The sequence below is a fragment of the Pempheris klunzingeri genome, chromosome 15 (genome assembly GCF_042242105.1).
Source record: "Pempheris klunzingeri isolate RE-2024b chromosome 15, fPemKlu1.hap1, whole genome shotgun sequence".
Taxonomy (NCBI): domain Eukaryota; kingdom Metazoa; phylum Chordata; class Actinopteri; order Acropomatiformes; family Pempheridae; genus Pempheris; species Pempheris klunzingeri.
This window is the reverse complement of record NC_092026.1, coordinates 19,720,189-19,744,700: the sequence shown is the minus strand read 5'-3', so window position 1 is coordinate 19,744,700 and position 24,512 is coordinate 19,720,189. Positions and strand designations below refer to the sequence as shown.

General features: G+C 40.4%; 2 protein-coding genes across 2 annotated transcripts in view; both read right to left on the bottom strand.

Annotated features, from left to right (window-relative positions):
- lig1 (ligase I, DNA, ATP-dependent) overlaps positions 1-15,444 on the bottom strand; it is a 45,436-nt gene extending 29,992 nt beyond the window's left edge. Inside the window, exons 1-13 of the mRNA XM_070845669.1 lie at positions 15,303-15,444; positions 14,828-14,896; positions 13,562-13,742; positions 10,296-10,434; positions 8,605-8,742; positions 6,814-7,194; positions 6,549-6,660; positions 4,154-4,240; positions 2,207-2,263; positions 1,367-1,425; positions 806-919; positions 472-638; positions 17-93 (exon numbers count right to left, since the gene is read on the bottom strand). Of these exons, the coding sequence (XP_070701770.1) occupies positions 17-93; positions 472-638; positions 806-919; positions 1,367-1,425; positions 2,207-2,263; positions 4,154-4,240; positions 6,549-6,660; positions 6,814-7,194; positions 8,605-8,742; positions 10,296-10,434; positions 13,562-13,742; positions 14,828-14,896; positions 15,303-15,319 (1,598 nt within the window). The 5' untranslated portion in view covers positions 15,320-15,444. The remainder of the gene's footprint in view (positions 1-16; positions 94-471; positions 639-805; positions 920-1,366; positions 1,426-2,206; positions 2,264-4,153; positions 4,241-6,548; positions 6,661-6,813; positions 7,195-8,604; positions 8,743-10,295; positions 10,435-13,561; positions 13,743-14,827; positions 14,897-15,302) is intronic.
- A 1,035-nt stretch (positions 15,445-16,479) lies between these two features.
- On the bottom strand, positions 16,480-23,824 carry LOC139213737 (ETS translocation variant 3-like protein). The gene is made up of 5 exons (XM_070844349.1): positions 23,767-23,824; positions 21,824-22,055; positions 20,727-20,847; positions 19,691-19,787; positions 16,480-16,805 (listed from the first exon to the last, which is right to left on the bottom strand). Exons 1-5 carry the CDS (start codon positions 23,822-23,824, stop codon positions 16,480-16,482), a joined length of 834 nt encoding a protein of 277 aa, XP_070700450.1.
- Between the last annotated feature and the right edge of the window lie 688 nt (positions 23,825-24,512).

Below are 24,512 nucleotides of genomic sequence, written 5' to 3'. Positions count from 1 at the left end.
GTGAGCGTTATTTTACCTGACTATGTAGCGGGCCTCGGAAAAGCGGCATGCCACAAAGAGGCCTTTGATGATGTCGATTTTCTTATTCATGGCCTGAGGCAGCCAGGAGGAAATTGAGATTCACAGAAGAAGAGCGGGAAGAGACAGAATGCAAAAGAGACGGAGGTCACCAGCGAGTACAAACTCCATGTTCGATTAAAAAAAAAAAAAATAGGCCCAGCAGCAACAGGGATGAAAAAGGAACTAATTGCTTGAGAGATTACAGCCAGGTGACGGCTTATTCAAAGCTGAAAAATGACCCTATTCCTCCTGAAGCAGACAAATAAACTAATAATTACTTGTTCAATACACAATCACGTTAACATTTCCTTTTTTTCCCTCCCTGACCCCAATACGGGGAGGCAAATAAAGTGAAAACAATATTTGTCCAAGACTTCATTCCCCTAATGAAAATGTTATTCTATGGCCCACCGAGTTCCCACTCATGCTGGCGATTTCCTTCAATTTCCTGAACACGCCTCCTGCTGTCAGACTGGCTGGTTGGAACATCATGCGCTGGTTGCTACGGGAACTCTCGGCCACAAGGCCTAAATCTCCTTTCTCCTGCGCCTCCGCCTTGATTTTGTCCAATTGTCGCCCTGGAAACAAGAGCAAGATGGTAAATAGCAGCCGCCTTGGCGGCTGATGAGCAGAGAAGGGTGACATTAGCGGCTAGGATGAGAATGCACAAGCAAGTGTTTGGGTGCAAAGGAATGGTTATGTTTTTGTGTGTGTGCGTTTATTTATGGATGTGTGTGTCCATTACCAGTTGCTTGAGCAACAGCTTTCATCAGCACCGTCTCTCCAACACCAAGCTCCATCCCGAGGTGGGCAGGACCCAGCTGGTTCAGACACAGGTACACACAGCACAGCAGGTCATCTGGAAAAACAACACGCACACAATTACACAAAAAAACAACACCACCACATAACTACAGACCTACATAGAGAAGCACACGTGCAAACAGACAGACGACACAACAAACTCTGAGACAGCACATATTACAACACAAAAAAAAAAAAATTAGGACATATGGACAAACACAACGAAACACATTCAAACACAGAAACATGGACACGTACGCTCGCAGACAACAGCAGCTGCCAAAACACCATAGAGACTAAGACACACATAAACACAAACACAAACACCACAACCAGGTACATGCTTATACACACATCAACACACACATCAATGGACTGACTCATCCTCCCACTTTTATGTGCAACCTGGCTTCATCATCATCTCCTTGATAGAGTGGCTGGCAGCCAGCTGCCTGTGTAGCTACATCAGCATGCATTATGGGAGAGATAAAATACCATTTACCTGGAGAGAGCAGCAGCACGGAGCGAAGCAGGTTCGACAGCGTCTCAATGTTTCTCAGCCTAGGAAATAACAACAGGAATGCTCTGAGACAAGGAAGACGACTTAAACGAATTTCAAAGCCATTCCGTAAATACTGGGAGGCAGGAAATGAGATTTGTCTGGAGGTTTTAATAGGAAATGGAAGCTGGGGAGGTAGATGAACAGCTCATTTATGAAATACTATACAGCACATCAATTGCTGTGGGTGGGAAAAATACAAGCCATCGCCAGGACATTTGTTATTCAATATCATCAAAAGATAAAACGAAGTCTGTAATGGTGTTTTGAATTTGCTGGTAAGAGACTTAACTTACAAATTATCCTTTTGAAATGTGCGACCACAGCTCCTAAAGCTTAGAAACACGTGGATTTCTTTCACCAAAAACTGCATTTCTTTCTGGTGTCTAGCTCAAGAGTTGTAAAATAAGTCAGCCAAGTTTCCTAGACGGCTGTGATGAATTAAAGCAAAAAAAAGCCCCATTAAATGAACCCCAAATGTTAAAAAAAGTTTTTTAAAAAAAAGACTTGAGCATTCCTAGAAAGTGACCCAATTATAAAAATTTCTTCTTGTTCCCTACCCTCCCCCCAAAAATTAATCCAATTTCCTCACTTTCCCTGGCTGGAACACACTTCTTTAATTATATTCCAAAAATTCCCAGCAGAAAGCCTGAGTGGTAATTTCGCAAAAAATGCTTTGGTATATAAACTATATCCTTTGAACAGAGTAGTGATCACTTTCTCCCAAATGGCGTTTACCTCATTCTGAGACTTAAAACAAAACCCTCCATATGGAGCTCTTACCTGCCAGAGTCCTCTTCAATCTTCTCAAAGGTACGAGCCACCGCCAAGTACGGCACCCTGGAGAGTGATGAGCATGTAGTTAGCAGGCGCAGCATCCACACTGACAGATTTTAACATTCACAGCGTTTAGCTGACTCAGCCGTTCAGAGCGACGAGCAATTAGCGCAACAGTAGGATGAGCTTTGATTCTGGGTTATCAATGAAAGCAATAATGGGGAGGAAAAAAGGTCAGAGCTGCCATGCTGGAAAAACTATGTCTATGTCATGACGTTTGATATGCAAAAAAGCCTCCAAAAGAGAATATTCTGTAGAGCTTTGCTCAGGTGAAGCATGGGATTTGAATGCATATTAAATATGGTGAACAATCTAGTTTTAGAAATAAATCAAATAACTACCAGCATTTCTTTAATCTCTCTTTGGAGCAGCAGATACGTTTTATCTGCGATGCGAGAAAATCTGAGAACCAAATTATGTATTCAGAAACAAGTTTAAAAGTCAGTTCAGTGACTGTTCAGTTTCTGTGACTGACATGTCGCCTCAGATGTCCAGAAGCAGTAAACACGACCGATCTGCTACTCTAAGCAGGTTAAAACACACACAAAGCATGACTGTACACAGTGGTTGACCCAAGTCAAAGCAGCATAACTTGTACCATGGCCTTGATGTAAAATTCCATGATTTTTCCATGACTTTCCATTACTAAGTCAGAGCACTTCCCTGGTCTGAAAAATTGATCTCCCCCGAGGTTCTTAATGTTTGATTCTGGAAGGCTGCACAGAGAAAACCAAGCTGGGTTCTACTATAATTTGGCTTAGAAGTGAGAAAAACAAACACAACACAATAATGGCTGTCATCACTGGTGGGTGAAAACCTTTTGTCGCAAATCTTGGTGACTGTATCAGGATATATTGGTGTTGGGCATTATTTTCTTCTTTTATTTGACCGTCAGAGTGAAAACATAGGGCAGAGAGAAAAAGATGGGAATGACCTGCAACAACAGTTGCTGTCCACATGGTAGTTGTATAGGGCCTTTCTAGTCATTTTGACCACTTAAAACGCTTATACACGACATCCACATTCATCCATTCGTCATTCATACAGGAGGAATTTGAGTTGGAAGAGATTATTCTTTCACACACTGAAGCTGTGCTTCAGGAGCAAGTTGGGGCTCAGTGTCTTGCCCAAGGACACTTCGACAAGCAGACTGGAGGAGCCGGATACCACCGACCTTCTGATTGACGCTTTACCTCTGAGCCTCTGAAACAACAGTCTGTGGCAGTCAGCAGTGAGCCCCTCTTGTTCTTCAGCTCAGAGGGTGTGTGGTTCATGCCGATAATTCACAACAGTCTGTCTCTGAGCAATAATTTAAATTTTGACTGCACTTTCTCTGCACTCTTCTCTTAGCCTTGTGGAAAACTCTAGTCATGCGCAATGGGATGCAGCATGTGCGCATGTTGGTCGACAGGCAGGTGATCTGTTCTGTCATCTCATTTGGTCCGAATGAAATGATTGGACGGATTTATTACAGGCCTGTGACAACCTTAGACACAGGACTTTTTTTCTCTGTTTTTGTTAAACTATGTCATTTATTGACTGCTGTCAGGCTATTATGAGAATTTCAACCAATATAACAAAAAGTGCCTCTAAAAGTTGCAGACACTGCCTTCAATCAGTTAATGAAAAAATGTCAACTATTCTCTAGTTCAAGTTTTTCAGCTGTGAGAATTTGCAAATTTATTTTTTCAGATTCTTTTTCCGTTATGAACGGTTGGTCAGACAAAACAAGCAATCTGAAGACGTGACTTTAAAAAAATGGGACATGTGGAACATTCCTGTCAAGTAACCTCTTCAGGAATGTTAAGAAGGAACCATAACTTGGGGAAATACATTAGAGTCTCCTTGAGATGAGAAGTGAACAGGCTGAGCAAAAAAAAAGGCTGAACTTACTTTTGGCCCTGCTTCCAGCAGGCGTGGTCCACAGGATGGTAGCTGGGCCTGGATGGATTGTAGTCCGTTTGTCCTGAGTCTGACTCACTGAGGAAGAACACAATGAGGAAGAAGAGCAAATTAAGCATCTGACTGGATGATGGAGACAGCTTTTATGGTCAGATCTCTTTGCAGACAGTAAGTCATGCACACCATTGTCGCAACAATGACATTTTGAAAATTTCTGATTATTTAGCGCTGGAAGCTCCTGCAAATTTACCATACCTCAAGAGACACTGCACACTTAAGTGTTTTTTGAGCTGTAAAATAATTGATATGACTGCACGGGTTACCAAAACATGTCAAGCCAGTTGCAAGAAGTCTAGATGTCCTGTTTGATCTTAGTTTATGTTTTGAGCAACACATCACGAAGCTTTTATCACTTCAAAAATATATAGGAAAAATAAGATCTACATTACATTTAAGAGAAGCAGAACCTGTTATATATGCTTTTATCTCTTCGCGCCTTGATTACAGCAACGGCCCTTACTTATGTCTTAACCAAAAAAAAAAAAACATGCTGAAACAACTTTAGACTGCACAGAACTGACAGGCTTTTAACCAGCACCAAGAAGCACGATCACATCACACAGCTTTTAGTGTCTTTACACTGGCTCCACGTTTGTTTTAGGGTTGGTTTTAAGATCTTATTGACTTACCTTAAAGGCTCTTCATGGCCTGGTTTGAGTTTATATTTTATACCTTTTAGTCCCCTGTGAGCCTTAGCACAGTTTGAGATCCTCGGGCAGTCTCTTCCAGAGTCCAGGCTGAAAATTAAAGCGGACAGAGCCTTTGCCGTCAGGCCCCGAGGCTCTGGAATGACCTGCCCGAGGAAATAAGGCCTGCTGAGTCAGTGCCCTCATTCAAATCTCTTCTCAAAACATGCTTTCATTGGAAAGCATTTCCTGATTTGTCTGCTTTTTTTTCAGATTTTATTTGTTTTAATTACTTGTTTATAACTTCACCTGTTACTACCTTTGTGTTTCACAATGTGTGTATTTTGAGTTAGAGGTTGTTAATAGTGACTTTTCCCAAATGTATACACATATCTGTATTTCATAGGTTGAACATTGCTCAACAAACCATCTTCTGTTTGAAATCAGCCTTGAAGGCCAACGCTATGTCATTTATTTTTTATGGAAAGAAATGGGAGGGGGGGGGGTGTAAACGAAGCGGCCGGCTGACCTCCCCAACCCTTGAGTGTATTTATTTTCAAATAATGCAACTCCAGCCTCATACATCCACGTCTTGCCCCTCCTCTCAGCCCCTTGCCCACTTTTAGCATCTTTCAAAAAGTTATATATTACATATTTAATAGAAGAGCATTTCTCACATCAGCAATGTTAACATGATAACTTATTCTTGCAAAAAAAAAAAAGAAAAACACTGATTAGGACAGTTAAAAGTTTAGGTTTTTACTGCAATACATGCAAGCCATGTTTTGCAAATTTGAGCTCTGGAAGTTTTTCTTTTAACATAAGGTGCTAAAAACAACAGTCAAACAAAATATCACTGCCAGCATTCATTACAAGGAGAGGCTCTATAGACGTGCACTTTCTTTTGTATGCAATGCCTGTCACTCCTACTCTACAACACACAAGACAGTGATTAAAAATAAATACTTGGGAGGATGAAAAATGCATTTCTCCTGTTCTAGAGCTAAAAATAGGTTGTGGCTGGAATAGTTAACATGACCTCAAAATGACAAAGCAGTAATACGCTGCTGCTGCTGCTGCTGCTGGAACTACTACTGGTTTATTTACATGTAAAGAGTGGTGCGTTGAGACGGATTCAAATGATGTGAAGGTACAGTAGTACTCACAAAATAAATAAAAAAAAAACATTCTGATTTGCATCTCGATCCAGATCTACACATATTTTCTCATTCAAATAACAGCAGAACTGTTTTAATATTATTGGAGAATAATTTCACATGCTGTGGCTAAAACGGTAGCCTTGTTTGTGACCAGGCTGCGATAAATAAAACCAGCCACCTCAACGCCATAGCCATTGTTAGCCTTGGCCATGCAGTAACACACAGTGCGAGTTAATGTGCAGAAGGAATTTAAAAAAGGCAACCACACTGGATCGAATCGACCTTCCTGGTGGAAGCAGTCGATCAAAATAAATCAAGTATGATCAGGTAATAAATAAAAACAGATAACTGTCAGTCTCTGCCACACGCATGCATGTTCCTCACCAAAGGGGTCAGAGGTCAAGGGCAGCTGAACATGTTGACGAGTTGAGAGTTCAGTGTTGGTGTCAGACAGGTGAGACAGACACGCAGACGAGAATACAAACAGGCAGGTGAGACATCAAGCCCATCAAGCCCAGGCTGTCTGTAACTCTGCCTTACCCTTTCGTGTCTTTGCTCTCCTCCACTGAAGTCTTTCTCTCTGCACTCGTCGTCTTCTTCTCCCCGTCATCTTTCTCTGGTTTCTCTGTCTTTACTGCAGCTTTTCTGGGAGCTATTGAAAAACAGGAAACAAATAAAATGAAAGGTGAAGGTAGAGTAAGGGCTGGAGCAGAGCAATATTTTGCTGTCTTTCCTAACTGATAAAAGCACATTTGCGGACACATTTTTTTTGTGCAAGCACAGAGCTATGCAAATTCCTCCTCACCAAAGAAACTGCTGATGGGGGCTTTCTTGGGTGGCTCCTTATCTTTCTGCTCTTTTGCTTCTTTTTGCTTTTTCGCCATTTGACTTTTTGGGCTCTCTTCTCCCTCGCGCGTGTCCTTTTCAACCACCTCCCTCTTGGCAGCAGCAGCAGGCCCTTTCTCATCATCCGTCTTCTCCGTAGCTTCATTTTTCTTTACCGCCCCCTCAGCTTTCTTTTCTTTTTCATCAGAGCTCTTTCTCTCCACCCGCTCCTCCTCCTTGGCCTTCTCTCCTTCCTCTTTCTTCTTGTTCTCCACCTCCTCATCTGAGCTGTTAGCCTCGGTCACTGCCTTTTCAACTCTTTCTTCCTTTGCTCCCTCCTCCATGGGTTCACCGGAGTTCCCTACACAGGTGGAGACAGAAAGGGAGAGGAGTCATTGAAGTGATAAATGCCAGCAGGTTTACTGAGGGCAACCCAGTTTTTTGTAAGCCCACGTTTGAAGATGGTTTTCAACATAACAACCTTCTTCAATAAATGCCGCAGGTTATATTTCTGAGGTTTCCTTTTCACCTGAGATAGTCAGGCAAGAGAGAAATTATTATTGACAAACGTGTAGCACCGGTCATGGTACAGGTTGGGTGAAGAGGTAGACATAAAACTTTAATTTTCTCATCCACAAGTTAAAATGGCTGGTGGACTGGACTGGTGCAATCCAACAGGCACTTTTGGTACTTTACAAGCCAATTTTAGCAAAGAGAAGGGGCCATTTCCCCGTCTAATCTGCTGCAGGTACTGATGCTGTTTAATAAACAAGACACCGTGTTTAGAGCTGCTGACTGCAGGAAATCTCAATAAATTTTCTGCCTGCTTTTGTGCAGTCATTACTGTAATTTTGCTCTGATTAAGACATCATAAAAACAAGCAGACAAACAGATTAGGCAGAGCCACAGTGGCATTAGTGGATGGTGTAAATTTCCAAGATTGCTTCTCAGAGAAGGTAAAAACGTAGGCCCTGATTCTGCTCGTTGTTGAGAATAAAAACTCCAAACAAATGGCACAGGGAGTGAGGTGAAACACTGTTACAGTAGAGTTTCTTCACTTTGAAACTCAATTTTTCCATCCACAACTCAATATTCTGAACAAAACTGAGGGTTTGGGCACTTGTAGTGGCATCTTAATAGAAATATTAAGGTGGAATTAATGCGGCAGAAAGCATTACAATTGCAGTCAATGACTGATGAGAACTGAGCGTCTTTAATTTTTTTGCCCGGTTTTCACTCCCTTTATTTGCAGACTAATGGCATTGTCACTACAGATCATAGGTCGAAATACTCATTTGTTCTAGGAAGATTAGCTTTTTATTGTCTTCTCCTCGCTCTGGACTTTTTCGTGGGAAGGTGCAGAGAGCATTTACACAAGAGAACCCCGGAGAATGCTTTGCTTTTCTACAACTGCAGGTAAGTTAAGCTGAAGCAAAACAAATGCTCCTGGACAGGCAGTCCAGGGAAGTTTGGTCATTGTCCACAATGTAGGTCCTTATGTTTGTACACATAACAAGTAGTATCTGCATATGAATGGAGAGGTCAGTGATAAAGGAATTAGGTTGATGGGTAATAAAACAAAGTTAAAATACTTAATAAACTTGTCTTAGATTTATTAATTTTTTCCCCACATGTATCCAGTGTTTGTTTTGCAACTTTGCAACTGTGATAATGAAAGTCTCCAGTTCATTTTCCATTCTCACTAAGTCTTTCCAGCTCTGTGCAGCAGCTGTATTCTGTTGTCAGACTCATAGCAGAGGTGAAGGTGTACCTGGGCTGCTGGCACTGCTCTCCACACGGGGTCGTTTGTTTTGCTGACCCTGCTCCTCCTTTGCCTCGGCCTCGTCTTTCAGACTCTCGCTGCCGCTCCTGCTCTCATCAAGCTTCCTCTTGGGGAACATCTTCCTTGCTGCACACGTCAGAACAGGCATTAAATTAAAAAGGGAGGAGAAAAAGAAAGGGGAGAGGCATCCCATCTGAAATCATGCCATGATCAAACAGAAAGAGAATGTGGAGATGAAAACAGGATGAGTCCGCTCTCTTACTGCAGATGTAGGGCAGCGAAAAAAAGAGAATCACAGATACATACTTTGCTAATGAAAACATTAATTCCATCCTGAAAGATATTATGCAGCACAGCAGCCTAGGATTCCACTGTAATTTCCTCTGTAATTTTATGCAGCAGTGGTGCTCAAGGGTAATTTTGATTTTTGTTTCACATCCGCCTCTGTTTTGGTCCTTGTTAGGGTTCTAGCGCAGGTAGCCCTGCTGATGTTTTTCCTCTATATATTATAATGAAAGCATTAACTCAGGACATTAAGAATGCAATTTCTGGTCAAATTAGCGCGTTACTTTAATGTGATTTCTCCGGTGGTGATGGTGACGGGGCTCTTATTGTGGCAACGTACCACTGCTGAAAGCAAACACTGCAGTCATCAAACGCAAAGGGAACGGGATGATGAAAAGAGAATGAGCCGCCTTCCTGCTGCAAAAGTAGGATGAAGGAAACAAAGTGGGAGAGGAGGTGCCTCCCAAATCAAAACAAAGCTGTGGTGCTAGAAAACTGTGCTGCTCTAAGTAGCTTAAATTCTCTATTCAAAATCCTACATTGCTGGTGTGACATGAAAAAAAAACAAAAAAAAAAACAGCAAGTACAAAGCTTAACTTTAAAATCCCTTGGCCATTCTGTTTTATGTTAAATGCAGATAGTTAAATCTCAGTTAGGATTCACATTCATAGATAATGAACATGTATGGCAGGAAAAACAGTGGCAACTCTCGTTCACTCTCATCTTGCACAATACTCACGCCACCATAGACTGCAGCTATAAAATAATAAGCATTACATATGTTCATGCTTTTTTTTTTTTTTTTTAAGAAAGTTACCAAAGCCTGCAAACCAAAGAAACGCCGACAATCAGCTATTATAATAAGACGTCTTGCTCTGCTGGTTCCATTAACGCCCAGTCAGCAGAAAGACCACATCGCAATACAACACAGCAATAATAATATTATTACCACAATGCAAATACACGCAGAAAAATAATGATATAGGCTCTCCGTGGTTGACAAGATGAGACATATAATGCAGCACAATCTAGTCTACTGGTGCCAGTCTAAGGGTTGAGACCTGTCCAGAGAGTCGAGAGATAAATGAAACAAGATGGTCGAAATTGTACTTGTACTTGCTGCTACTGGTGAAAAGAAATTAGGCATTCAGTTTGTGATAAATATCCTGTTTTTCCCTCTCTATGAAATAATGAACATTTGGAGCCATTAGGCTCCTGCTAACAAGTAATCAAGTTAAATAGCTTGAGGCAGAAAAACTATCAATCCGCAGCTGATGTCAGAGTTAAAAAATGCTGCAAATGTGGAGAAAAAGTTGAGAAATACAGATTCAGAGTAAGTCCAGAGTAAATAAAACCTGAAAGACAGAATAGATCAAATCTGACCAGGTACTGACCGGTCTTGCGTTTAGCAATCCCAGAGGGAGAGATGGAGTTTGGGGTGCTGGGGGTCCCAGGTGAAGCCGAAGAGGCCGGGGTGGCCGGGGCAGGTGGTGGAGACAGGGGGGTGGGAACGGCCTTAAACACATCGTCCTTCTGAAAAAGACAAGCAGTGTTGATATTGGTCATCAGTGGATGAGAGGCAACATAAACAAATGGCTTTAATGGCTGGAATGACGGCAGATGGAGGATTGATTTGAGGCGATTTCTTTTTTTAAATTACCATCAACATCTTGACTATGTCCATCAACAGCTAACATTTCCCATGTACCAATGACAGTAACAGTTGTCCTGCTGTCCAAAACAATATGATCCGGATCACTGTGGACTGTATCACCCATCCTAAATGTGGCATCTTCTGCCAAAACAAGGGAGAATTCACTTGTTTATGGGCCGTCTGTGTGACGCTGAACAGTGCCCTGTCAACATGGAAGAGCAAAACACCAAAAAGCAGAAAGCCCAACAAAATCTATGAGGCAAAGTATCTTCAGCATTTTAGAAAGTGTTGGCAAACAACCCACGAAACAACAACCACCTCCATCAGCGAGGAGACAAGTTTATTGTTCAATGAAGCGTGTCGTTTAGAGAGGGCTGCAAGAATGGGAAAAAAAAAGTCAGATGTAGCAGGAAGCACTATAGGCAGGCAGGTTGGCTGGCTACCTCTTCTAAAAGTAAGTATTAAGGCCTGTACTGCAAATAATGTGTCTTAATACATCCAATTAATCATCGTTGTGGGGTCGTTCTTGCATGAACTGAAATGTATTAATAACTAAGCGTTACCAAGTGAGCACTGCGACACAGGGTGGGTAATGTTCATGTGGCTGGTGCTCGAGAGTCTGACTCCAGCATCCCTGATGAGAGTGACCGTGATGAAGGTCACAAGCAGAAACGTGTTGGTCAGACTCACAATAAAGTCATTCTTTAAACCAGCGATTTCCGACTGGGGGTAGATTATACCCCAGGGAGTACCTTTGGAGCTGCCAGGGGGTACATAGAAAAATAAGTAGCACAGCTACTGATTAGGAATACCAAGTGTGGTGATGCTGACTTTGAGTGATGCTGGCGTTGTCTCTGTAACGTCCCTCAGTAAGAAGGCTGTGAAATGCTAGCAGTTTTTTCTAGCACTTTATTAACAGTCCCGGCTACCAAAAATGGGCGAGGTGTAAAAAACTAACGCCAAAATCTACAAGCGGATCATCCGCTGTGGCGACCCCGGAAGGGAGCAGCCAGAAAAAGGACAACAACAACACATGATACTGTAGGCCGAGGCCAACGCCAAAACAACAGAAACTGTCCGTTTTTCTCTGCGCTTCCTTCACTAGCATCCTGCTTAGCTCTCGCTGAACTTCTCTCCTATCTCCCCGAACAGGAACACCACACAACATCCTAATTGATTCTCCGCCAATAGATGTTTGCAATCTCACACAAATCACCATCATAGGTAGCTGACAGCGTCTACGCATAAGACATGTTCACTGACATCCTGTAAAACTCAGCAACTGCAATAAACAGTCCTTTTACCTTGGCTGAACTCAATTTCTTAAAACCATAACTCAAATAACACAACAACTGAACACCAACATGTGTGACAGTATATTTATTTTCATATTAACTAATAAACTACCAGCTAAAAAATTTCACCTGTAATGGACACTTCTTATATAACAGCTGAACACCATCATAAAATCTAGTTAAAAAGTAGGAGAAAAGAAAATCGAAATACAGACAAAGGCAATGAACGTCCGGCTTCTGCTTCTCAATAAAGAAACCAGACCTAAACATTGTTATGTGAGCTGTGGAGGTGCTTCAGACATTAAAAGGTTGGGAAAAGGCTGCTCATTGCTGCTGGATTTTTTACCTCTTTAGACTATTTCCCCTTCTCCATGAACCTTGAACTAGAATTTACAGCCTTGTGGTCGTTTGCCTCCGCCAACCAGTCAAGTAGCATTTTACATCCAAGTGAATCCAGACTCAGTGTCCACCAACACATGAAATATGGTCACAATGTCCCGTTCTGTTCCTGAGATGTGGCGTTGAATAGCGGCCAGAGAAGAGTTTTTGCAGAACATTAGGGCGCCACAGTGAAGTTGACCTTTTGGACTTAAAATGTCACCACTTCATTTTATATAATTAGACATTTGTGAAATGTTGTCATAACTAGCGTGTGAATTCCTGAGGTAATTCTTGAGGTGGCTAAAAATGTAATTTGTGTGGTCACCAAAAATCGACTCAAGACGTTCCCTCAAGGCGTTTCTGAGATATCTTGTCAGCCACAGCCATCGCCAACGTGGAGGCATCTAAAATAAGTAGTGCTGTGCCACTAATCCCTTCTATAATGTAAGTATCTCTGATAAGATTAAATTAATAATTGATTGTTTATCAAGTTACCCTGCTTGGATCTGGGAACTTGGATCTAAGACCTGGAAAATTCGGGATCCATGACAACCTCCTCTCGTGATGGGCATTTTTCACATTTTGTTTTACATTTCATAGACCTACAATTACTAAAAAAAAAAAAAAATAAACATTTTAATCACCGATGGAAATAATCATTAGTCTGCGACCATCACTTATCCCTGCTGGAGCTGCTCTGAGGCCGCCAGTTCCAAAGTGCGTATGTTGGTACCTTGTCATAGAAGATATTTAATAATTACAACCATATGAAAGCGATGCAGCGTGAGTCATGCTGGCAAACATCATGTATCCATCATAAAATGTTCCCCAACGAACAGCTAATGAATAATTTCTGACATATTACAAAGAAATTGCACAGGGCAGTTAAGAGAAGTGTTTATCAAACAACATGTGGTTGAATGACAGCCAGAGCCAATAATAACCACACAAATGCATTCAACCTGGTGATTCACCACATAATTAAGGTGGCTTTGTGCAGCCACTAAATAAACAATAGGCACTGATATGACTACTATATGAGCTCCAACAGTCTCATTGGATGCAGCTTGTACAGGTATGATGTGCATCTCCAACATTTGATGGGCTCCATGCCGTTTGAATGCCTTTTACATTGTGCAAGAAAAAAAACGTACTGGTAACTGATCTTTTTCAATAACATCAGATATTTATTGTATAAAAAGTCTGCTGTGTTTTTATCACCACGACGTCCCATGAAACTGTACACGGTTTTGCATGAATGTCAATGCTGAATTTTGTGATTCAAAGAGATTCTGAAGTCCAAATTAAGCAAGCATCAAGTGAGATTTACCTTCTCCGTTTTACCAAGAGCTCCTTTGTCTCCTTGCCCCTTGCTGGCGACCTGTTCTTTAACGACTGGTGCCTCATCATCGTCGCTGTCCAGGACCTGACGGCTGCGTTTGGCGACCTTCTTGATGGGCGAATCGGGCTCCGGCACGCCGTTCTGCACCTTGAGAGGGCTTTTGGCAGGTCTGGAGACAAGCAGAGACGCACAGTTATGACGCCATGTAGTTCAAATAAAGCCACAAGCCTCATTCATATGGTGTTGTTGAAAAGCACAGCAGCGTAATTTGTGGCGTAATTATTAAAAGGGATGAAGACAATTGCAAAAGCAGTACAAAGCAACTAAGACATATAACATCAAGGCAAGAGCAGTAAAAGTGAGGTCAAGGCAATGATGAAAAAGATCATTACATAAAGTGGATTAAAGCGAGTTTTAAGACTTTAAAGATGGTACAGTCTAGAGATAATAATCGCTCTCATCAAAGCAGTTTAGAGATGAGACACAGAAGTGATCATCTCTTCTGATAAAAACTACAGGCCACAAAAAGTTTTACTGAGCAGCAGAGATCTATGATTCAGACTAAGTGATACAAAGATAATTGCCCATACTCAAACTGTCAGTGGGTTTCAACACAAAAATATGCTTGAAATAAAGCTGATATATTTACATGGTTTACTAATCTTCCCAGACATAATGGACTTTCTCAATCTGCATGTTGGTCTTGTACAAATGCGGGTTTTATAAAGAATTTTTCTGGTCTGATAGCTGTAATAAACGGCATATTCCTTCACAATCCCTCAAACAGATTATCTAAAGTATAAACAACCCCAGAATATAATCAATGAGTTCAGCCAAGAAAAGAGATCTATATCCGAGTTTTCAGTGACATCAGCGATAAGTTCAAAGCAAATGGACGTGATTTACTCCTACAAACCCTCATCTGACAGGACACACATGTGATTACAATAAGATAAGATATTATCTTTAATTGTGTTATGTTTAAAAGTGTTGTGCAGCAGGAAAGCAGGAAAAGAGTGCAAATAAAAACACCAATAAACATGTATCTAAAAATGCACAAAATCCTTAACATGCACAAATCCAAATGTACTGTGCAAACAAATCTATGCATGCACAATATCAAATCTCAAGTATAAGCGAGCGTGTGTGTTTAAATGATCAATGAACATGTCGCACTGTCTCCATGGGATGGACAGAATAACCCCCTGCAAAGCAGTGACCGTCAGTTCTGTCAGACTGTAAACATGTTCTCACTTTTTCACCAGTTCATCTGCAGTTTTCTTCTGGGTGTCGTTGTCTTTGCTCTTGGGCTGAAAGAAGGATCTGATGGAAGAAGGAAGTCCTCAGTTAGCAGCCTGCTGGGTGTTAGCATGCTTGTATACACTCATTAAAGCGGCAATGCCCCGCTAAAGAAACCCCCGCTGATTCGTGTGCATCTTTTAAGCTGTTCATTAAACCACAAGTTAGCTAGTGTTTGGACCAAAGTTAGCAGAGGAGCGCGCGGACGTTGCGGACTCATTTACGCTAATGCTAACTTCCAGGAAGTGCAGTAAACACTAAATTCAACTATGTTAGCTGACGTTACACTTTCCTGCAGGCACTTTAACACCCCAAATACAGCTCACACGACACTAGTTAAGACTAAAACAGACTCAGACAGCCCCGAGTTAACATTACTACCAACGGAAGCTAAACTGAATCCATCTCCACTTATCGTCTTTGTACTTACGCGATGCTCCGCTGCATGTTGTCTTCAAACTCGTCCTTCGGCTGATATTAGATTAAGACTAATAGTTAAATTTCAGCTCGGGTCCAACATCCACACACAAAAACACAAACTCCCGCGCTGCACAACGACAAAAATAGCTCCTGTAATATTCGGCGCCAAAATTACATTTCAGCCAAAGATCGTTAAAAGTCAAGGTGAGTCACTCGTTAGCGAAAAGCTACATTCAAGGCACCTTTTTATATTTGAGTCTTAATGGTTGGAGGCAATTTGTATTTCACACACAATAAGTAAATGTAAGTTAATTATGTCTGGTATTAAGAAGATAGCATACTAGAAACTAGCCTAGATTATGCATCTAGTTTTCCCTCACTTCACAATGTGAAATACTTTGTAATATCTCCCTATTATTTTTTTATAATCCACCTATGTCCTCACATATTTTTTATATCTCCTCCTGTCTGCTGTGAAGTAAAATAAATAACCTGGGAAAACCTAAAGTACAAAAACATGAGACACTGTTATAAAATGTTTCCAATGACGAAGAGTTTGTCCACTAAACTGAATTGGATTTAGGTTTACCCCAAAGATATCATCAGAGTGACACCTCGTCTTTTTTTTACTCATCTCAGCTGTGACTCTCTCCTGGGAAAACGCTGTGAAACGTGTGTGTGTGATGCCAAAGATGCTGCTGCCCCCTGCTGTGTCGGAGTGGTACGTGTCGACACAAGCGGCTGGTCCTGATGCAGCAGAGGAGGAAGACATGAAGGCTCCTCCTCATCCAACATTTCACACACTCTGTTTGAATGCATCATTCATGCAGCTCTCTTATTATTTTCATGGAGCCCGGAGAAAGAGGACGAACGCAAGACAAACAGCTGAAAAATGCAAGCTGAGTGCGCTGCTTTATTTACTCAAACACAAGTACTATGTTTTCAATTGTTTACAAGTGCAGTTCCCCTACTGAGTCACGAAGTGCTGACAGAAGAAAAGCAGCTTCCTCAGTGTTTCTATTCAAAAAAAAAAAAAGAAAGACATCATGGTCCAACTCAATAAATATAGAGCATGAGCATCACAGACAGTGACTAATAAACTACAGTTCAATGAGCTAAAAAAGACACAAAAAGAGTGTGTATTTGAGAGATTTGAGGAAGGAAGCCAGTCCATCTGTTGTAGTTCTTCACTCTCTCTCCCCCATCTGTGCGTCGCTCCCCGCTCTCCTCTCCTCTCCTTGAATCTCAGCCTGCTTCGCTCCACCAAACAGGCTCCGACTGATGTGGTTCAGATCCCACCCCGCAGGGCTCCTCTTGTGCGGCCAGCTGTTGGAGCTGACGTGGAGGGCCGAGGCCAGAGGTGGGAGGCCCGACTCCCTCAGCTCCCTCATGCTGGCCCCCGGACGCGCAGGGGCGGAGATGAAGGGGAAGTGGGCGTGCAGGGCGCGGGGCGTCGGGATGGGCTTAGGGAGGCAGCACGGGAGCAAGAAGGGGTACGACGCAGGCTGGACTGCTGTCAGGAAACAGAGAGAGAAAGACATCAATCACAAAGACAAGGCATGGCAACTTTATTTACAGAGCACATTTCATTACAGAGAAAAGCTCATTTAAAAAGAGACTTAAAAAACATCAAGCATATTAAAGACAGAGAGACAATAAAGAAAACAACATATACACACTTCACCTCACACACTGTGACACTTTTCACAAATTTGTACTTTTCAATCTGTACTTTTTGTTTTAAAAAGGGACAGACTATTTAATTTAATTGTTTTTTTATTGTGTTTTCTGTTCAATTTTGTATTTCAATATTTTGTATTGTTGTGACTTGACCTCTGTACCGCACTCTGGCACAACAATTTCCTCCGGGATTAATAAAGTCATTCTTATTCTTATTCTTATTCTTATATATTCATATATAACCACAATACCAGCTACCCCCTCACATACACACTGACACTGTTCATAGGCCTGAGAACACAGGAAGTTTTTAAGTTTAGCTTTTAATGTTGACACGGTCTTTATAGATCAGGAGAGGTCCACAGTAACTAAAATAAAGTAGAAAAAAATTCATCTTCATGAGTTTTAGGAAGTATTCAGATCCTTTACTTAAGTAAAAGTACTGATACCACACTGTAATACTCTGTTACAAGTGAAAGTGTTAAAAGTGTTTGTACTCAACGTCAACTGTGACTGTTATACTATTATCTTTTGTATAATTTGATTATTTTTACTCGTGCTTTCAGAATTTTACTGCTGGAGCTCATTTTGTATCAGATTTTTTAGTTTTTTTTATTTATGGATCCATGTGTTGATTATTTCCTCCATTAATTAATTGATTGTTGATTTTCGTTACAAAATGAGAAATGCCGTCACAAATACAAAGAGTCCAAAGTGACACAGTGTTTGGTCCGACTCTCAAAATTTGCTAGAAATAAACTTAAATTAGTATAATAATTTAGAGGAAAAGCAGAAAAATCTTCACATTTGAGAAAATGGAACCATGAAATGTGTTTGCATTAAATATTTAAATGACTATCAAAAAGTAAGTTGATTAATAAATTAATCATGTCAGCTGTTCTTGTACATTTTCACAAGCTTTGTATCTAAAAATCTTACTTTGTAAAGTAACTGGTGACTAAACTAGTACATAAAGTTGTCAATGTTTCCCTCTGAAGTGTATTGAAGTGAACAGTGGATTAATGCATGAATAGATCAAAACTATTTCACAGGATGAACTGGAAGCAATAAATGGGCTTTTTCACCTTGTCAGCTGATGCTGCATAATATATCTTACACATATTAGACATTTTAAAGACAAAAGTAATGAAATAAACGTGAAAAAAGTGAAAATCTCGAGTTCATTCTTGATCTTATTATAGTTTCACAAAAAAAAAAAACATTTTAACTTTTTCTGGAGCTTTAAATTGAGATATCTACAAAGCTGGTAAAAGACAAGTAAAGGGACTTTGAGTTAAGATATTTTTGTCAAAAGAAAATCTCAATTTATGCATTTTATATCAAAGCTATTGCTTTTATTTCATGATGTGCTGCACAATAGTAGGTCTTATTTGACTGCCATCTAACAGCACAGTACATTCAGAATAATAAAAAAAAAAAACACCATGGCCAACTACAGCACAACCCAGATGCTTGAATTAATTTATTACTTAAAAAAATACAGAATTTGTCTTCAAGGTCAAGATTGAAGACCATTCTTGGAATATTTCCCACTGCACACATCGTGTTTCACCTTGAAATTCAAAAAAATATACAAGCAATATCCAGTAGAAGAGTAAATTTCTTGTGAGATGAACCAAAAGAAAGTCAAGGACTTATGAAATCTGCAGCATAAGAACATTCAAGTCTGAGTTATGTGATATCAAACTGAGTGAATATGAGGAAGATGGAAATTTAAATAATAATTGTTCTGTTCTTGGTGTTTCTTCCTAGATGTAAACAGCAAAGGTAGATGAAAAGTATTCTTATATTAGTCTACTAATACTGGAGGTGTTGCTTTCACCGAATACTTAAACAAGAGCAAGCAAGCAAAACTTATTTATGCAGCACATTTCGTTCCAGGTGGAAACATATTGCGCTAAAAGCTACCAACAATCAACCGACCCCACTAAAAAATATTGTCCATGTATCCTAAATCTGACTAATCTTCATTAGCTCCCCTTGTTGTCCAAAAACTACTAAACTACTCTGACGTTGCAGTGGTTGAAATGTTAATGTCATAACCAGGGAACCTAAATAAACCATCCTTCTGCTGTAAATACGCAGCAATGCGTATCACTCCGCGGCTGAAAATAGTCCCCAACAAATGCTGTATTGTCTTCTGTCTGAGTAATGTTTGCTAAAAACTACAGTGCCCAGCTGTTTTTGGAAATAGGTGCATCTTATTTAAAAGTATTTTTGCATTAATGTGTATTAATGTGTGTTTGCAGATTTGATATGAGATATGTAACAAATGTGTTACATGTATGAATTACATTGTCTACCTATGTTTTTTTCCTTGAGAAGCACTGTACAATCTCTGGTTTTCATGCTATAAAATAAACTTTCATATCCTTATTATTATAAAACAAGTATTTCTGACCTATTTTTAAGGGTTTTTTTTTATCTTTGGTGGGTTTGATTTAGAGAGATGAACTAGCACATTGTTGATTTTGGTCTTTTCATGGGATTCGTTAACAAAAAAAGACCTTTAACTCTTCAATTCAGTATCTGGGTTTTTGGTTTTTTTGCCGAAAATTTCATTCAATTTCACTTCATGTTCAGACTACAGACAGAATAAACAGCCTTTGGTGGTTCTATCAGGCACACTGTGAGACTTGTTTGGAGGCTGTAGATGTAAATGCTGTAAAGAGGACTCACTGATGGGTATGTTCTTACCTCTGTCCATCGCCGACCCTGCTCCTCCTCCACACAGAGGAAGACCACTCTCAGCGGGGAGGAGAGGAAAGGGAAGAGGGCTGCCGCTCTGTACCAGCTGGACAAATGGAGGATGAGATGGATGGATGGTTGAAATGGGGACATGGACCTTTCAATACAACACAGTCTGACGCTTTGTGCACAAAACATGAAGAACACCAGTTGAGGTTTGGGATCTATTACTGATTTGACTTATTAAATATACCATATCTCAAAGTCGATATTGTGTTGAGAGGAGGCAGAAAAGCTAAACAAGCACTTTGGAGGATTAAAACGTTAATCAACTTAATAGCAGGAAGGTGTTCCTGATATTTTGCACACTGGTGACCTCATTTGAAAACTGAAATATGTTAAAAATGTAATTATATTACATGATATTAAGAGTTTTATTCCAACCTGTGATATCCATTTGAAAAAACTAAGGGGACATTTTTAAATGGTCTGCACTTATATAGCGTTTTTCTACCGTAACAGGAAAAGTACATCTCTACAAATCCTCACTCTTGTAGAATTAATCATGTAATCAAACAAATTATGGCGCTTGCTTTAGAATAGTAGGTAACCTAAGCACTTGATATGCCTGTGGACGTGATATAACTTTAACACACTGACTCACCTCTACATTAGAGGATCAGTCAGGTAGTCAATTTCATATTAAATGATAAAGTTTTAGTAATGATTTCTATTCAAGTCAGGCAGTTTTATATTAAATGATAAAGTTGAAGTAAATGTTTCTATCAAAGCCATTCTGTCCATTTTAAAATATTTAAAATAACCGTTATGGTATTTCTATTTTGGAATAAAACTCTACTTAAAGGACTATACCCATGTTTTGGAAAACCAATACATTTCAGATTATGTGAAGAGGAAATTACAAAAATATGACTTTTTCCCCTTTTATTTATTTCATATAAAAAGCGATACAACCGAGGAGCCAGTTTTCCAAACGGTGAAGTCCTTTAAGATGTGATGTGACATGTGAAGATGTGGTGATGACCTGATGGCCGGGTGGGGGAGGGTGTCCTGGATAGTTGACCAGAATGAGTTTGCTGAAGTTGAACTTGTAGGTGAATCTCTTCCCTTTGGTCTTGTGCAGGATGCGTTTGTTGTAGTAGTATCTGGAAGTGAAATGTTTTCTGTGTCAGACTGCACTCTGACTGTGTCTGTTTGTACTGTGTGTGTGTGTGTGTGTGTGTGTGTGTGTTCTTATATTACATACTTAATGGGGACTAAGAACAGGCGCTTACATTTTGGGGCCCAAAATGTCTTGTGGGGGCATTTTGCTGGGCCCCACGAGGAGAACAACGTTTTTCTAAATGATGTCGTTATTACCAGGCTGTAATGTATGGAGACAGATCGCTCTCACTATTAACTGATGCACACAGAAGGATTCAAAATGTACAAATGTTAGAAATGTAACACAAGAAGCATATCTGATAGGCTACAGATAATTCCCTGTTGTGAAAAAATGCATTTGGGAGTCTCAACAAACCCATAATCAAATGCAGTGAAGCAGGTTGTAAACGCAGGTAACAACATTCATTTTGTTTGATGAAAAGACAAAATTCTTACTTGTATTTATGGATTTCTACTGCTACTACTACTACTTTCTACTTTCTATTTCAAGCAGGAAATAGTCGTGTGTGCATTGGAAATACATCTTTTGAACATCATATATTCATATGTCAACTGTATGCATTGAAAAAAAATATGTGGATAGAGTCATTATATATAAATCCTGAAACACATTTGTGAATCCGTTGTGCATCCATTACCGGTGAGAGTGATCTGACTCCATAGTAATGGCTTGCCCTCATGTCCCTGTAGGGCACTGTGGATAAAAGGGCTTTCCAAATGGTATGTGGTGCATCTGTGGGCATTTAGATTTAAAATTTTAATTTGACAACATACGTTGGCGAGGAGCACATTTTATTTACAGCATCAGCCTGAGGGAGAAGCTGCACAGAGAGGGAGGATTACAGTCACAGTTAAAGAGCTGCATCCTACAGGTGTTTATGAGTGTGTGTGTGTGTGTGTGTGTGTGCACACGCGTCAGTATAAATATGTCGACTTCACTCGTGCATTATGCAGTACCTCAACGCTCGGCTGAGCTTGTCATAGTTCATGTGTGGTTTGCCCTTCCGCTCCCCCCACAGCCTGGCCAGCCTCTCGGGGTCCCGGATGACGAATTCGCCCCACTCTCCTCCCCAGCCAATGGCCCCGCCCTCGCCCCGCCCCAGCAGCTCCAGCAGGAAGTGCCACAGCTGGACCTGTCTGGAACCGGGCGACCAGGCTGGTTTGTAGGCCCAGTCAGGGAACAGCACTGCTGGGGAGACATGAGGATAAGCTGGTAAGCAACAAGCAAGCAAAAGTGCCCTCTTCGATTCTCCTATGTGAGATAAAACAGACACACTGCCCACTATGGTGCAGGCTGCCGTGTGTGCATGAAAATTAGTTGGCTTCTATGTGCCTTTAAATGGGTAAATAGCTAATGGATCTCTGTTTGTTTTTATTGCAGAGGTGTAGCAGTTAGAAATCAAATCTGACTCACATTATGTTTCATTCACTAACTTGGATGAAGCTGTCTCTTGCCAAGCTTGCAACCATTCATGCAATTCTAGTTGTTTTAACGTTTAGATTTTTCTGTTAAAGAATATTATTCATTGTTACACTTAACAGGCTCCAGCAGCATTTTCTTATTGTTTTAACCCAAGTTTTTCTGCAAAGTTTCTGGTAAAAGAAAGTCTAAGTCTAAATTTGTTGTTGCCTGATAAATCCTGATAAAATGATACACGTCTCTTCTTTGTTACATTCTACACTGATTCCACATCAAAGTAAACTGAACATAAGTTTATGTTGATGAATGCTAGAAAGCTCCTAATATAACCACGTGCTTCAGATCTCATTCTTCCACATCCAGCCTCAGATGTCCTCTCTGTTGAGGAACTGGTTTGAGCTCCTAGTAGGCTGATGTGTGAGTCCTTCATCCTTTTTCTCCACTGATTATTTGTTTTTCAATTTGTTAATCAGTTTGTATGTGTGATACACAACACTGGAAAATTAAAAAATTACACCACGAAATGAGTAATTAACATTTTGTGAAACGGAGAAGTTGGTGAATAGTTCCAATCAGACGTGTTGTGCACAGCATTATCTGGGGCCAGAGAGGACATGGAGTACGTGTGATTATTCCTTCCTTTATCTTTTCTTCTGAACATGAAGCTTTGTTTTCCCGTGAGCTTGAACTAATCACTCCTTCATTACAAGAAAACAATTTCAAGCCCATTATGTTGAGTTCACACGTGATTATTTCTAACAAAGGTTCAAGTTTCTCACAGCAAAATAGATATCTTTGAATTCCTCATTTAGATGTGACATTTAAGCAAGATTACGGAGTGTGTGCTCCTCACGCCCTGCTTCTTCAGTTTAGCTCAACAAGCTAACCTGGAATTTGACATAGAAATCTTCTATTTCATGTTTAAATAGCATAACTTTGTGGAAATTCAGTGTGTGTCAAGATTCAGTGCTTTGCAGCAGTGATTAGCTCTGTGCTTAGCAAGCATCAAATAAAAAAAAAAAAAGCAAACAGACAAATTATTTGTTGTTGAAATCAAACAGATCGAGTATCAAGACAAACTGATTTCTTGTGATAATGAAGTCATTATTTTGTTCGGTCAACAAAACAATTGTTTGTGATCCCTGGAAATACAATAATACTTTTGATCCATAGTCGACACCACACCTTCAATTTTAACTGTGCAAATTAAAATAAAGAGCCATTACTGTGTTTTAGCTAAAGGTGGCGCTAAATTCACAGGTCAAAAGAGGGCAACGAATGCTGCTTGGCTGAGAGAGGGGCTGCATCATTTGTCAGGGGTGACAAATTAACTGCAACTGTGCCACAGGCAGACACACACTGCACGCATTGAATAACTCTTGCATGAATATGAAAGATCTCCCACACAAATGACAACCCACACACTCGTGCAAAAATAACTAAGACACATGAACGCACACAGAGACAAACACACACTTACTTCTACTCCAGTAAGGCGATGAAAAGTGTCCGACCGAGGAGCCACAGCTGCACTGCATCTGAAAAAACACACCACAGAATAAAAACTGAAGAAATCTACTCAGAATCTTCATCATTGTCAGATCGAAGATAGAAAGGCAAGAAAAGAGGAAGCGGCTGCTTAAAAGAAATATCAATTAGCCGTCATGTGGCGTTGAATTAGCCATCACAACAGAGCACAAGTGAACTGATTACAGCAGCCTTCAGCTCTCAGTATCACTTGGAGAATTAAATCATCTTCAAACTTATTAATTCAAAGACAAATCTGAACAAAAACTGAAGATGCCAGATCCCCAGACTGTATACTGCATCAATATCAATTTGATTATAAGTAAATATAAGATTTATAGATCTCTCAGTTCATAATGTGCTTGAAATTACATTTACTAATTCAATAAGTTGTGATTAGAGTAACATAAATGTGTGAAAGGATCATTTTCCCTGCAGATATTGTTCAGTATTTTCCGTATTTCTCTGTAATTTCATCCTATAAACACACACATCGTCCACCCACAGACACAATGACCTTCCCAGGCGATCCGGAGCGGCACAGACACCCACCATCTTCCCTGGAAGGCTGAAAACTCATCTCTTCAAGAAGTGCTTCACATAACCCTTTTCTCCCCACTGGATGATGTCTCCTCTCTCCTATAAGCCCTCTCCCACAAGCGGTAATATCCTCTTATCTTGGAGCAACAAAAAAAACAA

What these genes read in the sequence shown, in the direction of transcription:
- LOC139213737 (XM_070844349.1), bottom strand. Translation starts at nt 23,824, where the DNA reads ATGCAGTGCAGCTGTGGCTCCTCGGTCGGACACTTTTCATCGCCTTAC. An exon ending in CTCCCCCACCCGGCCATCAG is followed by an intron (nt 19,788 to 20,726) that starts GTCATCACCACA and finishes CCATTTGTCCAG; the next exon opens with CTGGTACAGAGCGGCAGCCC. An exon ending in AGGGTCGGCGATGGACAGAG is followed by an intron (nt 16,806 to 19,690) that starts GTAAGAACATAC and finishes GTTTCCTGACAG; the next exon opens with CAGTCCAGCCTGCGTCGTAC.